General features: G+C 56.5%; 2 protein-coding genes across 4 annotated transcripts in view; one reads left to right on the top strand and one right to left on the bottom strand.

Moving 5' to 3' along the window:
• Positions 1-324: 324 nt before the first annotated feature.
• On the top strand, positions 325-2532 carry MYOG (myogenin). Its single transcript, XM_032319133.1, has 3 exons — positions 325-879; positions 1631-1712; positions 2314-2532. The coding sequence occupies exons 1-3, from the start codon at positions 346-348 to the stop codon at positions 2433-2435; spliced, it is 738 nt and encodes a 245-aa protein (XP_032175024.1). The 5' UTR covers positions 325-345; the 3' UTR covers positions 2436-2532.
• A 7236-nt stretch (positions 2533-9768) lies between these two features.
• PPFIA4 (PTPRF interacting protein alpha 4) overlaps positions 9769-12978 on the bottom strand; it is a 46558-nt gene continuing 43348 nt past the window's right edge. For 2 of the 3 annotated variants that reach the window (XM_032317881.1, XM_032317882.1), the window contains 2 exons: positions 10388-10562; positions 9769-9919 (listed from right to left, as the gene is read on the bottom strand). In XM_032317881.1, the coding sequence (XP_032173772.1) occupies positions 9870-9919; positions 10388-10562 (225 nt within the window). In that variant the 3' untranslated portion in view covers positions 9769-9869. Of the gene's footprint in view, positions 9920-10145; positions 10252-10387; positions 10563-12978 lie in introns of all 3 variants that reach the window. The other variant, XM_032317880.1, reaches the window with a different exon arrangement.

Raw genomic sequence — 12978 nt, 5'->3', positions numbered from 1 at the left:
CTTCTCCGGGACTCGCAAGGAGAAACCAGGCAGGCCGCCCAGCTAGGAGTAATTGAAAGGAGCAGATGAGAGAATGTGTGTCCTCCCCCACCTCCCCTGCCCCACAGGGGCTGCTGAGAAATGAAAACTAATCAAATTACACCGATGGCCTCCCTCCCCGTGCACAGGAGCCGGCCCAGGCTGGGGCAGGAGGCTGGGTGGGGTGGGGCTGCGGGGAGAGGGAAGGGGAGTCGCATCTAATCCACTGTAAACGTCTTGATGTGCAGCAACAGCTTAGGGGGGGCTCAGGTTTCTGCGGCGTTGGCTATATTTATCTCTGGTTCCATGCCAGCGGGGAGGGTTTAAATGGCACCCAGCAGTTGGCGTGAGGGGCTGCAGGAGCTTGGGGAACGAGTCTTTTCCGACCCCATGGAGCTGTATGAGACCTCCCCCTACTTCTACCAGGAGCCCCACTTCTATGACGGGGAGAACTACCTGCCCGTCCACCTCCAGGCCTTCGAGCCGCCGGGCTACGAGCGGGCCGAGCTCAGCCTGAGCCCCGAAGCGCGAGGGCCCCTCGAGGACAAGGGGCTGGGGACCCCCGAGCACTGCCTGGGCCAGTGCCTGCCGTGGGCGTGCAAGGTGTGTAAGAGGAAGTCGGTGTCGGTGGACCGGCGGCGCGCGGCCACGCTGAGGGAGAAGCGCAGGCTCAAGAAGGTGAACGAGGCGTTCGAGGCTCTGAAAAGGAGCACCTTGCCCAACCCCAGCCAGCGGCTGCCCAAGGTGGAGATCCTGCGCAGTGCCATCCAGTACATCGAGCGCCTGCAGGCCCTGCTCAGCTCCCTCCACCAGGAAGAGCGGGACCTCCGCTACCGGGCTGGCGGCGGGCCCCAGCCAGGGGTAAGTGGCTGTCCCACCCCGGCTGCCCCGGGGGCAGGGGGCACAGGAGACCCTGGACAGCATCATGACCCTTGGGGGGGGTGCTCAGTCAGAGGGTGGGAGCAGGTGACAGGTGGGATCTTATGGGCCAGTCCCTTCGTCAGAACGGGGCTGTCCAACTGACCTCTGGTGTCCCTTTGTCCTTTCCGGCCAGGCTAAAGGCAGTGGGTAGAAGCAGATGTGGAGGGGGGTGGCAGAGGACTGAAGAAGGGGATCCAAAAGCAAGTCCAGAGTCAGCCTGGGTGGGAGCAAGGGATCATCACGGTGCCTGGGGTTGGGGTCTGAAAGGCACAGCCAAGGACCACTTTGTACCCCCACCCCACGCCATCCTGGGTATGTGGCTGAGCGGAGAAAACACCTACCCAGTGGCTTTCCCAGAGCCCCAGCCGACCCGCACCTGCTTCCTCCATCCTTATCCTAGGGTCAGGAAAATCTGGGACCCCTTTAGGCTGGGTGTCCTGTGAAGACGGACTCACCACCCCGGATGGAGGCCAGGAAAGGCCTGGAAGCAGGGGCTCTGTGGTCAGGCAGGAGCATGAAAGTTGCTGCCTATGAAGATCCTGAGGCTGGGGGCTGCCCTGGGCGGTAGCGCTCCAGCCTGTGGCCCACTGTCCAACCCCACAATGGGAGCTTTCACCCCGTGGAACTGGACAGAAAGACATCACCAAAAATGGCCCGTGCTCTGACCTTGGGCCTTCGCCCTGTCTTGCAGGTGCCCAGCGAATGCAGCTCCCACAGCGCCTCCTGCAGTCCAGAGTGGGGCAGCACCTTGGAGTTTGGCCCCAACACAGCAGGTAAGTGAGACCCTCCAAACCTTGGCTCAACCCCATCGGCCTGTCTCTAGGCCCAGTTGTCTGCTCCAGTCCTCTTCCCTTGGTGTCTCCAGGGAACGGCTGAACCCAGGGTCCCAAACCATGGGCCGGAAGGCCCTATGCCTCCTTGAGATCTTGACCAGCTAAGGACCGGTCTAGGCCTCCTGCAGCTCCCCAGCCCATGCCTGGGGCCTGACCTGCTCCATGGAGAGGAGAATGTCCCTGCCTCAGGGGTCCCTGGGAATCGCTGAGTCAGTCCTGCACAACGGGGCCAGCACAAGGCAGTTCCAGTCTCCCAGGAGACGCCGTCCTGGCCCCACCACAGAGTAGCTGCATTCAAATTCTAACCCAACTAGGGGAGTTCAGAGAGGAGGCATATGTGTTCAGTCTACACACACACACAGATACACACGAGCGGGTGCGGAGCGCTGGGAAAGGCATGGGCTGGGGAGTAGGATTCTTGAGTTTTGCTCACCCATCTGTCCGGGAAAACCTGCGCCACCCCCAAAGAGCTCAGTCCCTGTCCTGGATCTCGACACCCCCTTCATCACCCAGGTAACATCCTCCCTGCTTCTCCGTACAGATCACCTGCTCACAGCTGATCCTGCCGACGCCCACAACCTGCACTCGCTCACCTCCATTGTGGACAGCATCACAGTGGAAGACGTCTCTGTGGCCTTCCCAGATGAAACCATGCCTAACTGAGACCGTCTGCCAGGCCGGGTGTCCGTGGGAGCCCCCACGCTGGCCACAGATGCCACCGCTCCCGCAGCACGGGCTTCCTAAGCCAGGCTGTCCTGATGCCAGAAAGCCAGCCCCGGGGCTGCCGAATGCCAGAATGTCCCCTTCCTCATCCATATAAGGTTAACTCACCACCCAGAGAGGGAACGGCTACTCTCCTGTAGCTGACCCCCTACAGCAAGGAGCATCCTGTTTCCGGGGAGATGAAGCAGGGGACCAGAGTGCCCCTCGTGTGTGCCCCATCTCAGGGGGCAAACTCAGGAGCTTCCCTTTGTTCATAATGCCGCCAATTCCACCCCCTTGAGAGAAGCGGTTTGAGAGCCGGAGACAGTGTCCTGGCCAGCACGAGCTGTGTGCATCTCCTGTTCTTGTCTCTTCCCAATGCCAGTGGCTGGGCTGGGCCTGCCCTGAATCGAGAGAGAAGAAAGGGAGAGGAACAACCCTCTGTTCCCAAGTCCCTGGGGGGCCAAGCTTTTGCAGTGAATACTGGGAACCTTCCAGTGGTTTTATGTTTTGTGTTGTTTGTAAAGCTGCCATCTGACCAAGGTCTCCTGTGCACGAGCTGCCAGGGACAGGCAGGGAGGGGGGCAGGGGCTCTTGGGGTGATTTCTTTTCTTAACTAAGCATCGTGTGGTTTTGACCTTGTTTTGTAATTTTTTTTTTTTGCTAACTTATTTGGATTTCTTTTTTAAAAAATGAATAAAGACTGGGTGCTAGAAGAGCGTCTGTGATGATGGGGGCATGCCTGCCCCTCCTGCCCCTGCCCCTCTTAGGTGCCTCCTAAGGACTGGATTTAGTGGGGCTTCAAAAGCAGCTGAGGCAACTCTCTTGCTGTGGTCACCAAGTCCTGGGAGCCCTGCTCCTGTTACCCCTATGAAGGAAGCTGGGTGTGGTGCACTAGCTGGGCAAAGACCAGATCCACAAACCCCTCAAGGCCTGGAGGAAAGCCTGGCCCGTGTTCTGTGGCGGCTTCCTTATTCACGGACACTGCAACAGTCTACGTGCTCCGCTTTCAAGCCCGGGGGTCCCGTCCCTTCCAACTAATGACCATGCTCTATGCCCAGCGCTCATCCCACAGCCAGCAGGCAGAGTTGTGGAGAGGGAATTTGTGGGTTTCCCCTCCCTAATCCCTGCCTCCTCTCTGGTGTGACATTACCAGAAGCCCTCCCAGAAAGTGGGAGGTGAATAAATCAGCCTGATGGAGGTCAGACACTGCCACTTCCCTGCAGGCCAACCAGAGTGTCCCCTTGCCACACCCTTCCATCCCTCCAAGCTGAAGAGGATCCTGGCCCCTGCCCACAGCTCAGAGGATGAAGGTGGTTCTGTGGGGGACGGGGCGGGGGGGTGCTCACAAGGAACAATCAGCGGAAGAGAAGCTGGGGTTCTCTTCGTGGGATGTTATCTTCCAACTACAGGCTAAAGGGAGAAGGTGGGTGGAGAATTGAGATTCTGGACAGAAATTACGTAACGACGAGCTGGGGAGAGAGCAGAAGCTAGAATTTGAATGGACCATGAGCATCTACTAAAAATTTTATTAACTCCAACTGCTTTAGGCTAAATTTGCCTGATTTACTGCAAATTACAAGTTTCAGAATCATTACAGGAGTCTGGGGATTTGGAGCGTGATACATTCTAGCCCCCACTCAATTCTTCAGGGTCCCTGACAATGGGCTTTGCCCAGTTTGACCCCCAGACTCTGGGACCCATTCTGCACTTGCTCTGGGCTCAGCAGGGCCATCTCCCCCACATCTGCCCTCTCACCTTGCTCCTGAAAAGGGATGTCAACCCCCTGCTCCCAGAAGCTCTGCCTAAGGAAGAGAAGGGCAGAGCAGGCTCACAGACCAAGGTGAGGGTGCAGAAGGCAGCCCCGGGGCCCATTTGTTTCCAACCAGTCAAAGCTGGGCCTGCTGGGAGTCACAGACTGGCTTCATTGCCCCCTCTGTGGGATCTTCTTGCGTTTGTGTCCCTGTGTTTATAATCTTACCTTCTCTGGAAGGGCCTTAGAGGAATACCTACATCATTTGCAGGACCCTCAGCATCCCCTGACTCACTGCCCTTGGAGACAAGGAAAGCCACAGGCCTGGGTGCAGCATCTTGGCTCTCGAATCTACACTCACTCCCTCACTACCCACTGAAAACACTGAACTCCACATTCAAGGCGGCGGGGCGGGGGGGGGGGTCTCCCTCAAGTTCATTTCCTCTGTCCCTGCTGCCTCCCAAGCTCCCAGGTGGATACAATCCCACCAGTCACCCTGCTTCTCACTGGGGGCCTAGGAGCAGCCAAGGACAAGTGTACTCGTCTCTGCTACACAGCTGACAGGCTCTGGAGTGGCTGGATATATTTTTTTAAGCTTATTCTTCTTCACTTATCACATCAATTGGAAACTGAGGCTCATATTCCTAGCCTGATAAAAATGAACAGTCCTCAGCAATGGCCATCAGGGTCAACATTCCCGACCATTGTTAGCGGTGGCCATGGTCTACCTATTTCTTCTTTGGTCTTTAAGTCCTTAAGCCTCCCACCAGAGCAACAAGGTGCTGGGATCTCACAGGTGTGAACAGCAAACTTTGCAAACAGAAGCTCAATCTCAGCCATTATTTGCACAGAATACACAACTGTCATCAACGCACTGAGCCTTTCCCGGGCTAGATGCTTAGCCTTTCCAATTAAATTACAGATAAGACTCCAATTAATGAATAATGAGTGGTAGTTCTTTAGGGAAATTAGCTTAAATCCAGTCTCCAGTGGAAGTACCTGCAATGAATCAAACCCGGTTAATCAAATGTTACCTAATAATGGACTTCCGGGAATCCTCTAGAACGTAAAGATAAGAATTACTCAAGAATTGGCGTACTGGTTGTCTGTGTGTAAACAGGGACTTCTCAGAGCGTTTAACTAATTAGCATGAACTGCAGAATGCTTCCAGGACTAGCTGTTGTTTCCAATACTATGGGTTGCTTAGGTATCCAACTTCTCAGTCATCTATCTGGCAAACTGGAAAACCTTTTCAGTGCTGCCGGTGTAGTAGCTGGTTGGACCAGTTGGAGAGGGAGGTGGAGGGGGACAATGGAGGGCGAGAGAGGAGCCCTCTCAAATCAGGTGTCCCTTTCATGAATAAACCGTATCACCAACATGCCCCATCCCCCTATCACCAACACGTCCTATCCCTTGGACTTGTCTGACTTCCTGGCTTCTGGACTCCAGGCTGGAGCTGGGATGCCTGGTGGTACACCAGAGCTGAAGAAGGACTGAAGCTTCCAGGTTCAGCTGGAGTCTTGGCTAAGGACCCACAGCCCAGGCGTGGGTGGGAACCCCCAATCTCCACCGCACGACAACAGTGGCTGTGCCTCACCCCCCAGCCACAGGCAACCACTAGACCCAGGCTCTTGGCCTCTCGCTCTGCTTGGAGCATTCCTAAGGAAGGCAAAGGAAAGTATTCTAAGATGGAAACCTAGAATCTTCTTTCTTTTCTACAAATATTGACAGAAAGTTCAGCGTGTCTACAACTAAACCTACATTTCCCCACATGCTTGCTCCTTCTACCTTCCCCATCCCAGTGGATCCAACACTGGGAAATAGTTTTCAGTCCAAAAAAAGTTGTTCCGATTCTTTCGGATCTTATCCTGCAGCCAGCTGGTCACCAAGGCTGGTCAGTTCTACCTTTGGTCATGGAGTGGTTGGGAGGGGATCCCCCCATAGGCTTGCAGGCACTAGGCCAGCATATTCCCTTCTCTGGGTGCCCTCCCTGGGTCACAGGTTGCCTTGTCTGGCTCCCATCCTGTCCCCTGTGCCTATGGACTCTGCCACCCTGTGCCATTAGTGTCTGGAATAGTGATAGCCTTGGGAAGGATACGGTGTATTACACTGCTCTGAAGTGTAATTTAGGTGAGCAGAAGAAACACAGTCCAAAGAAGACCATAGAAGCCAAGTGACACATGAGTGTGGGTTTGGGAAAGGGAGCTGGAGCAGGCTGAGCCAAGGGACAGAGGCTTGAGCTCACTTAAAACAGAAGCAAAGAAAAGAGAGAGAGAGAAGCAAATAACACTTGGTAGGCAGTCCTGGCTTTAAGTCAGAAGTTTTAACATATATATTGTAGTGAGGACAAGGCACTGCAGTCAGAAAGCCTAGTTCTGGAACCTACATCTGTCTCTGACCAGCTGTGTGGTCTCAGCCTTACAATTTCCTGTCCTGCAAAATAGCCAATAAACACATCACAGGGCTGCAGAATTAAATGAGCTAATACGTTGAGCATCCTTAAATGGGGTCTGGCACACAATAGTTCCCAGTAACTTTTACTTTATTTAATAATAATCCTCATAAAAAAAACCCTGAGATAAGATTGATTCATTTATTTACTCGAGTGTGTCCATCTAGGGATCACGAGATCGGTAAGACAGACCCAAGGGGCTTCCTCACAGCTCCCATGGGAACGGACGAGGAGAAAGCCTGCAGAGCATGGTGGTGTAGAGTGCCAGCGAGCAAAGGGTTGTTGCTTATGTAATTCTGCTGGGGAGGAGCTGGCCATGCCTCCCCTCTGATGCTCTACGTGGGTCTGGAAGGTTCATCGCTGCAAAGGAAGGCAAGAGGCATTCTTGTTGCCTTCTGGTGATGGGGTTGGGGGTCAGACGTTTTGGAACTCTGTGGACTCAGACTGGTGAGGGAGGGGACACTGGAGCCAAGTCACAGGCAGCCCGTCATACCATGTGGAGGGGATGGGCCTCTGATCCACAGGCAGTGAGGGCTGCTGCAGCGTGAGCCGGCGGGGATCGAAGCAGGGGCACAGTGGCCCTGGAGGGCAGGAGGAGGGCGGAGCTCAACAGTGCGAGCAGAGAGGAAGAAGAGGAAGAAGTGCAAGCCCAGCATCGGGGCTCCGCACTCCTTGTCCTCAACTCCCTTGACACAAGCAACCTGAACATAAGCTTCTCCAGCAGTCCCATGGGTATGAAAATAAACAGAAGGTTCCTGACTTGATGTCTTTAAAACTCAGATGTTTACTTCCCAGGGGAGCACAGCCCTGAGGATGATGAAGGAAGCTGGACAGGTCTGCTGAGGTCTAAGGTGAAAAAAAAAAAAAAAGACCAGAGCCACGTGTAGGCTGTCTTAAAACCAGGTTGTTTATTGGTACGTACACACGCACACTCACACTCATCCACACCCACACACCCACTCCTGATGCACTGAGCCAGTACAGTACTGAGAGGGGTACCGACGAGATACACGAGGCTGGTGAGGGGGGCGTTCAGGGCACTGGCAACAACTTTCCAAGTAGAAAATACACTGACTGTGAGGCAAGAGAGCCACCAGGACAACAGCCTTCTGGCACTGTATGTGCGAGTTCTCTTGCCCCTCACCTCCCTGCAATACTTCCCAGGACGCCCTGAATAGACCCAGGTACCTGGGCAACCATGACAGGGCGAAGGTGTAGAGGAGAAGCTGGGGCTGAGTCTCTCACTTGGCTGGTCCATCAAAAGTCCCCTGCCAGCAGTCAGATGGCCTGGTGGTCCCCACCTCCACCAATCTTAGGAATCTAAGGGTTCTCCATAATCTCAACCTCCATTACCCAGGAATTGGGGCCTTTTCCCTCCATCCCACTCATTTTCTGCTCAAGAACGCCTCCAGCTCCATTTGCAGTCGACTGCCGAGCAGGGAGGGCAAGGAACAATGAGGGAGAACAGAGCAGCTGGTGCCGTGCCCACACCCGGGAGCCCACTCGGCCCCAGCACGGGTGGACATCTTCTCTACTGAAAAACAGCAGAGGGCTCCAAGCCCTGGCATTGCCCCAGGCTCCATCACTCATTCTGGCCAGGGTGCTCAGACCCACTACCCCACCTGCTAGCCGAGCCCCTGCTCAGAACCCATGTCGATCGGGTTGCAAACCAGCTGCTCAGTCACCTGGAGGACGGCTTGGCACTGGCGCTTCTCCAGGAAACTGGCTCCAGCTACTCTTCCCCTCCTCTTACTGGGGTCTATCAACTCACCCTGAACTTGGGTCTCAAACACTTCCAGGCATTTTAGCAGGATGAGGAAGTGAGTAAGGAGGAGGGATTTCTTGGGAATGGCATTCCAACCAAACCGGGACCTGTACCCCCAAGCCCCGGCTGCCACCACACTGCTGAGGAAAGCAATTAAAGTGATGGAGGCTGGCGGCGGTGGAGGGGGTGGGGTGTCTCTGGAATTTCCGGAGGAGGTGGTCCCTGCACACCAAAAGTGCCCTGAACCAGCGGTAGGTGATCCAGGGACAAGTAGGAGAGTGACGGCCTTCACCAACAATGGATTTCCTCGTCCTAGGACAGGACTCACAGAAGGGAAAGCTTTATTTTCTTCCCAAGAGATCCGGAGAAGAAAGCTTCACACTACATTTTCCCAAATCCGATTTGTAGCTCAATGTCTCTTCAACCCACCCATCATGTATATTCTTAGGGGCTGGATTACTAAAGAGGTGGGGAGAGGAGGACAGCAAGGGAGGGAACACTGGGAACGGAGTGGGCAGTGCACAGGTAGCTCTCTTCTGCCCCAGAGCCAAGACCCCACACAACCCCACCCCCCACCAGCCCTGCCCCAGCAGCAACTCCTTATGGCTGGGGCAGGACAGGACACCTTCCCACTGCCTTTGAGGCTTAAGGCTGATACAGGCACTTGGCTCTCCCTCCGGCTGACCGACCTGAACCTCTCACTGGGTGGAGGGCTGAGAGTTTCCCCATCCTTAACCTTGGCTCAAAGATCAGGAGCCCGTTTCTCTCAGATTCATCCTCAAATCACGTCTGGGTTTCATCTTAAGCGAAGGCCTGGAATCACACCTTAGCCTTTCTCCTCCCCAGCCTCACCATCCTGAGAGAGAACGGGGCCTTCTGCAGCCCCTCCCAGACCCCAAGGAGGTCCTGGAGACAGGAGGTGCCCTGGTGGAGATGAGCTGGGGAAAGGTGCGATCCTGGGAGTACTGAAACCAGATGTCAGACAGCTGGGATGCGCACGTGGACGGGAAGGCCCCACGGCCTGAGCAAGGCAGAGTCTGAAGTGCCATTTTCTTGGAAGGGCCATCCCTAGCCCCTGGCACCGCATCCTGGTCTCTGGTGGAGGTCACAGTCCAGACCAGGCTAGGTCCAGAAGGAGGATGAAGTCACACCCGGCCCTGGGCTGCTGTCATCCAGTCCCTTCTGCAGAATCCCAAGCATGGACAACCCGGACACCCAGCCACAGCCACAAGAGACTTACAAAGGGCACACGGTGGGACTCAGGGTAGTGGGATGCCGAGGGGATGGAGGAGTATATTCTGAGGTCCAGGGCAACTGGAAAGTCACGGACGAGACCAGGAGTTGTAAGAAGATGGGGAACGAGCAGGAGGGGGCAGGGCCGGCTGAGCCCACTCAGCCGGAGGACGCTGCCCCTGGGGGCCGTGGCTAGTCCCGGAAGGCGGAGAGCATGTGTCCGTAGAGATAGTGGGAGCGAGCTGAGAAAGAGAGGGAGAAAGAGGAATTGCGCGGTGAGCGGGGCGTCGTCTTGGCCGGGGATGCAGGCGAGCAGCGAGCTTGCAAAAGCACCAGGCGCCCCGGCGGCGGCGGCGGAAGCGGGGTGCGGCAGAGGGGTACAGCCAGGCTGGAGGCAGCGCGCGCGAGCTGGGGGCCGGCGGCAGCGGTGGCGGCGGGGGGGCGTGCGGCCTGGCCCGGCCCACTTACCCCGCGCCACGGGCACACCCCCGCGAGGGCCGGGGCGGGAGGGGGGGTCAGCAGGAGTAGGTCCGCACCGTGGAGGGCTCCAGTCTCGGCGCGCCCGCCGTCCCCGCTGGCAGGAGTCGGCGGCCGCGGGAGAACACAGGGCGGCGGTTAGTGCGCGCTCGGCGGGGCCCGCCCGCCCGCCGGCCCGGCGGCAGCGTTAGTGCAGCGGCGCCCGCAGGCCCCTCGCGCGGCCCGTCACTCACCCTCCGGCGTGACCTTCTTCGGCGGCGCGGGCGGGGGCTGCAGCGGCCCCAGGCTGGCCACGCGGAAGGCGGCCGGGAGCGTCTCCGCCGAGGCGCCGAGCAGGCCGCCGTGCGGCTCCCGCGGCCGGAAGCGCTTCCTCCAGGACGGCGCGCGCCGGAACACCTTGTCCTCGCCCTGCACGCGACACGCGGGGGCCGTCACTCCCTGCTGCGCGGAGGGCCCCCGCGTGTCGCTCCTGGGGCTGCTGCGCCCGTCCCGCCCGGGGACGGCGGGGGGCAGGCTCACCTCCCCCATTGGACCCCGGGCTTCCGTCTGTCAGATGGACCGGGAGGAGGGAGACGACGCCCAGGGGCCCTAACAGGCTCTGAGGCTCCCCGTCTCCAGGTGGGGTGCGGTCCCCGCGGTCGGACCTGTCACCGTCGGGCAGCCTCCTGCAGTTGAACTGTTTCCCTGCCCGCCCCGTCATCTCAACCTGGGCTGCGGATGCCCACGAACCCTCGCCCCCACCACTTAGCCTAGTCCGTCCCGTGGGAAACTGGCAGCGGCCAGCCCCCACCCAAACCCTCCTGCCTCCGCTCTGGCTTGGGCCCCGGGCGCTGGAAGTGCACCCATTTTACTAGCTCTGTGTCCCTGGGCAAGTTAAGCGACCTCTCTAAGCTTCCCTTTCTGTAAAATAGGAAGGACGTTCTCTGCCTTATCTCTTTGACTGGCTGCCTGTCCCTAGTGGGATCCAGTGAGATCACCTTAGGACAGTGATGGATCAGGTGAATGACCCATCAGAGGCAGGCTGCTCCAGAGGCCTCTGCGCTCTGCCAGCTGAGTCCCTAAACTCTGTCTGCCAAAGGGCACCCAGAGCCATAACCCTACAGGAGGCTCCTCCACACAGGCCTCCCCAGCTCACCCTGATAAGCCCACTTCCACCCTGCTTGGCAGCCATGTCTAATCTCCCCCCAACCCCAAACCAACCCCTGATGTCAGAACTGGGGCAGGCCAAGAGCTGCCAGAGGAGCAAGGGACACTAACCCACCAGTTCTTACCTCAACAGCCCCTCCCCGCCCCTAAGCCTTTGGGGTTTGCTGCTTGTGCCCTGAAGAAGCCAAAGGCTCCTATCACTTCTTGGCACCATGGACCTCTGTCCCAGCACTCACCCTAGTATCATTTTTCCATTTACTTACGATCTAGCAATAAGCTCTCCCTCTCCTTTCCCCTCCACCCTGCTCCCTCAACGCTTTCCCTCTTTCAAATTCTATGCTCGAGGGGACAGAGACCATCATCTTTTTTGTTCCAACCAACATATCCCCAGTTGCAAAGGTAGTGCTTGGGAACAGTAGGCCCTCAATAAATATTTGTTAAATGAATGGATGGCAGCTGGCTTCCTATGCAGGCATCCCACCCGTGAGTTCATCAGGAACCTTCCTCATTGCTTCTGTCCACTCCATGATCCTCCCCTTAACCTAGCCCAGAGTGCATTCCCTCTCTCTTTCTCTCTCTCTCTGCCTCTCTCTCGCTCGCTCTGTCCCTGCCCCTCCCCCCCCACTTCCACCTTCAGCCAACCCTAAGACACATGTCTGTATCACCTGTCCCCTAATAGATGTTCCTTCTGCTCCCCTCCTCTTTCCCCTGGAATTCTGTTCTCCATGTCAGGGGAGAATTGGATGCAACCCTTGAAGCTTGAGAGGGGGAAGCTGAGAACCAGAACAGACAGAGGAACAGTACAAGAGACAGCTCAAGGTTGCTGAGGCTGTACTAGATGTCTGGCCAGGAAGCAGTGTTCCTGGATCTCTGACCTCCCCTGCACCCGCCACCACCAAATCCCACCTCCTTCCCATTACCTTGACTTTGAGCTTCCTGCAAAAACCAGTCCTCTGCAGTCCCACACCTAGTTGCATCCCAGAAATCCCTCTGTGCTGCCAAGATGACATCATCTACTCAATATTGAGCCCAATGTCTCAAGCCAGAGAGGCTGGCTAGCTCTGCATGCTTCTAGGAAGCAGCAAGATGTAGGGGAGAGAACAGGACTCAGATACTTTTGTTCCATCCCTGCTCTGCCACGCATCAGCCTGAGACAGCAGGTAAGCTACACCTTTGAGCTTAGTTCCTCATCAGTCAGTCCCATGAGGTAATAACCCATCCCCCATGATGACTGTTAGCGTAAAATGAGATGTCTGTCACCACTATACCCCTCTGCCTGGGCCAATGCCTGGCCTAGATTAGACCTTCAAAGAATATTTTTATAAGGACTGAAGGAATAAATAGCTTTCTAATTAGAAAGCCCCACGCTAAGGTATAGAGGTGTCATTTTTCTAAGCAGCATCAAAGAAAGCTAAGATCCTAGGTGTGTGGGGGATGAGAGGAGGGTCCACACAGCAGAGGCACTGGCAAAATTAAGATCTCTGGGAGCAGGGACAGCTGGTGGGGTCTGGCAATTTATCTCCTTGACAGGAGTACATACACACACGCATACACACGTCTATTATGTGTGTGGAAATAACATGCTCCAAATGTCAAGGTGCCTCTGTGAAGAAAATACCCCTCCACAAATTCTGTGTATTGTTGAGTGTGTCCTTGTTACTGGAGCAGAACAGCCAGT

This window comes from Mustela erminea, chromosome 17, assembly GCF_009829155.1.
Source record: "Mustela erminea isolate mMusErm1 chromosome 17, mMusErm1.Pri, whole genome shotgun sequence".
NCBI classification, from domain to species: domain Eukaryota; kingdom Metazoa; phylum Chordata; class Mammalia; order Carnivora; family Mustelidae; genus Mustela; species Mustela erminea.
This window is presented reverse-complemented; position numbering and strand designations above follow the sequence as displayed.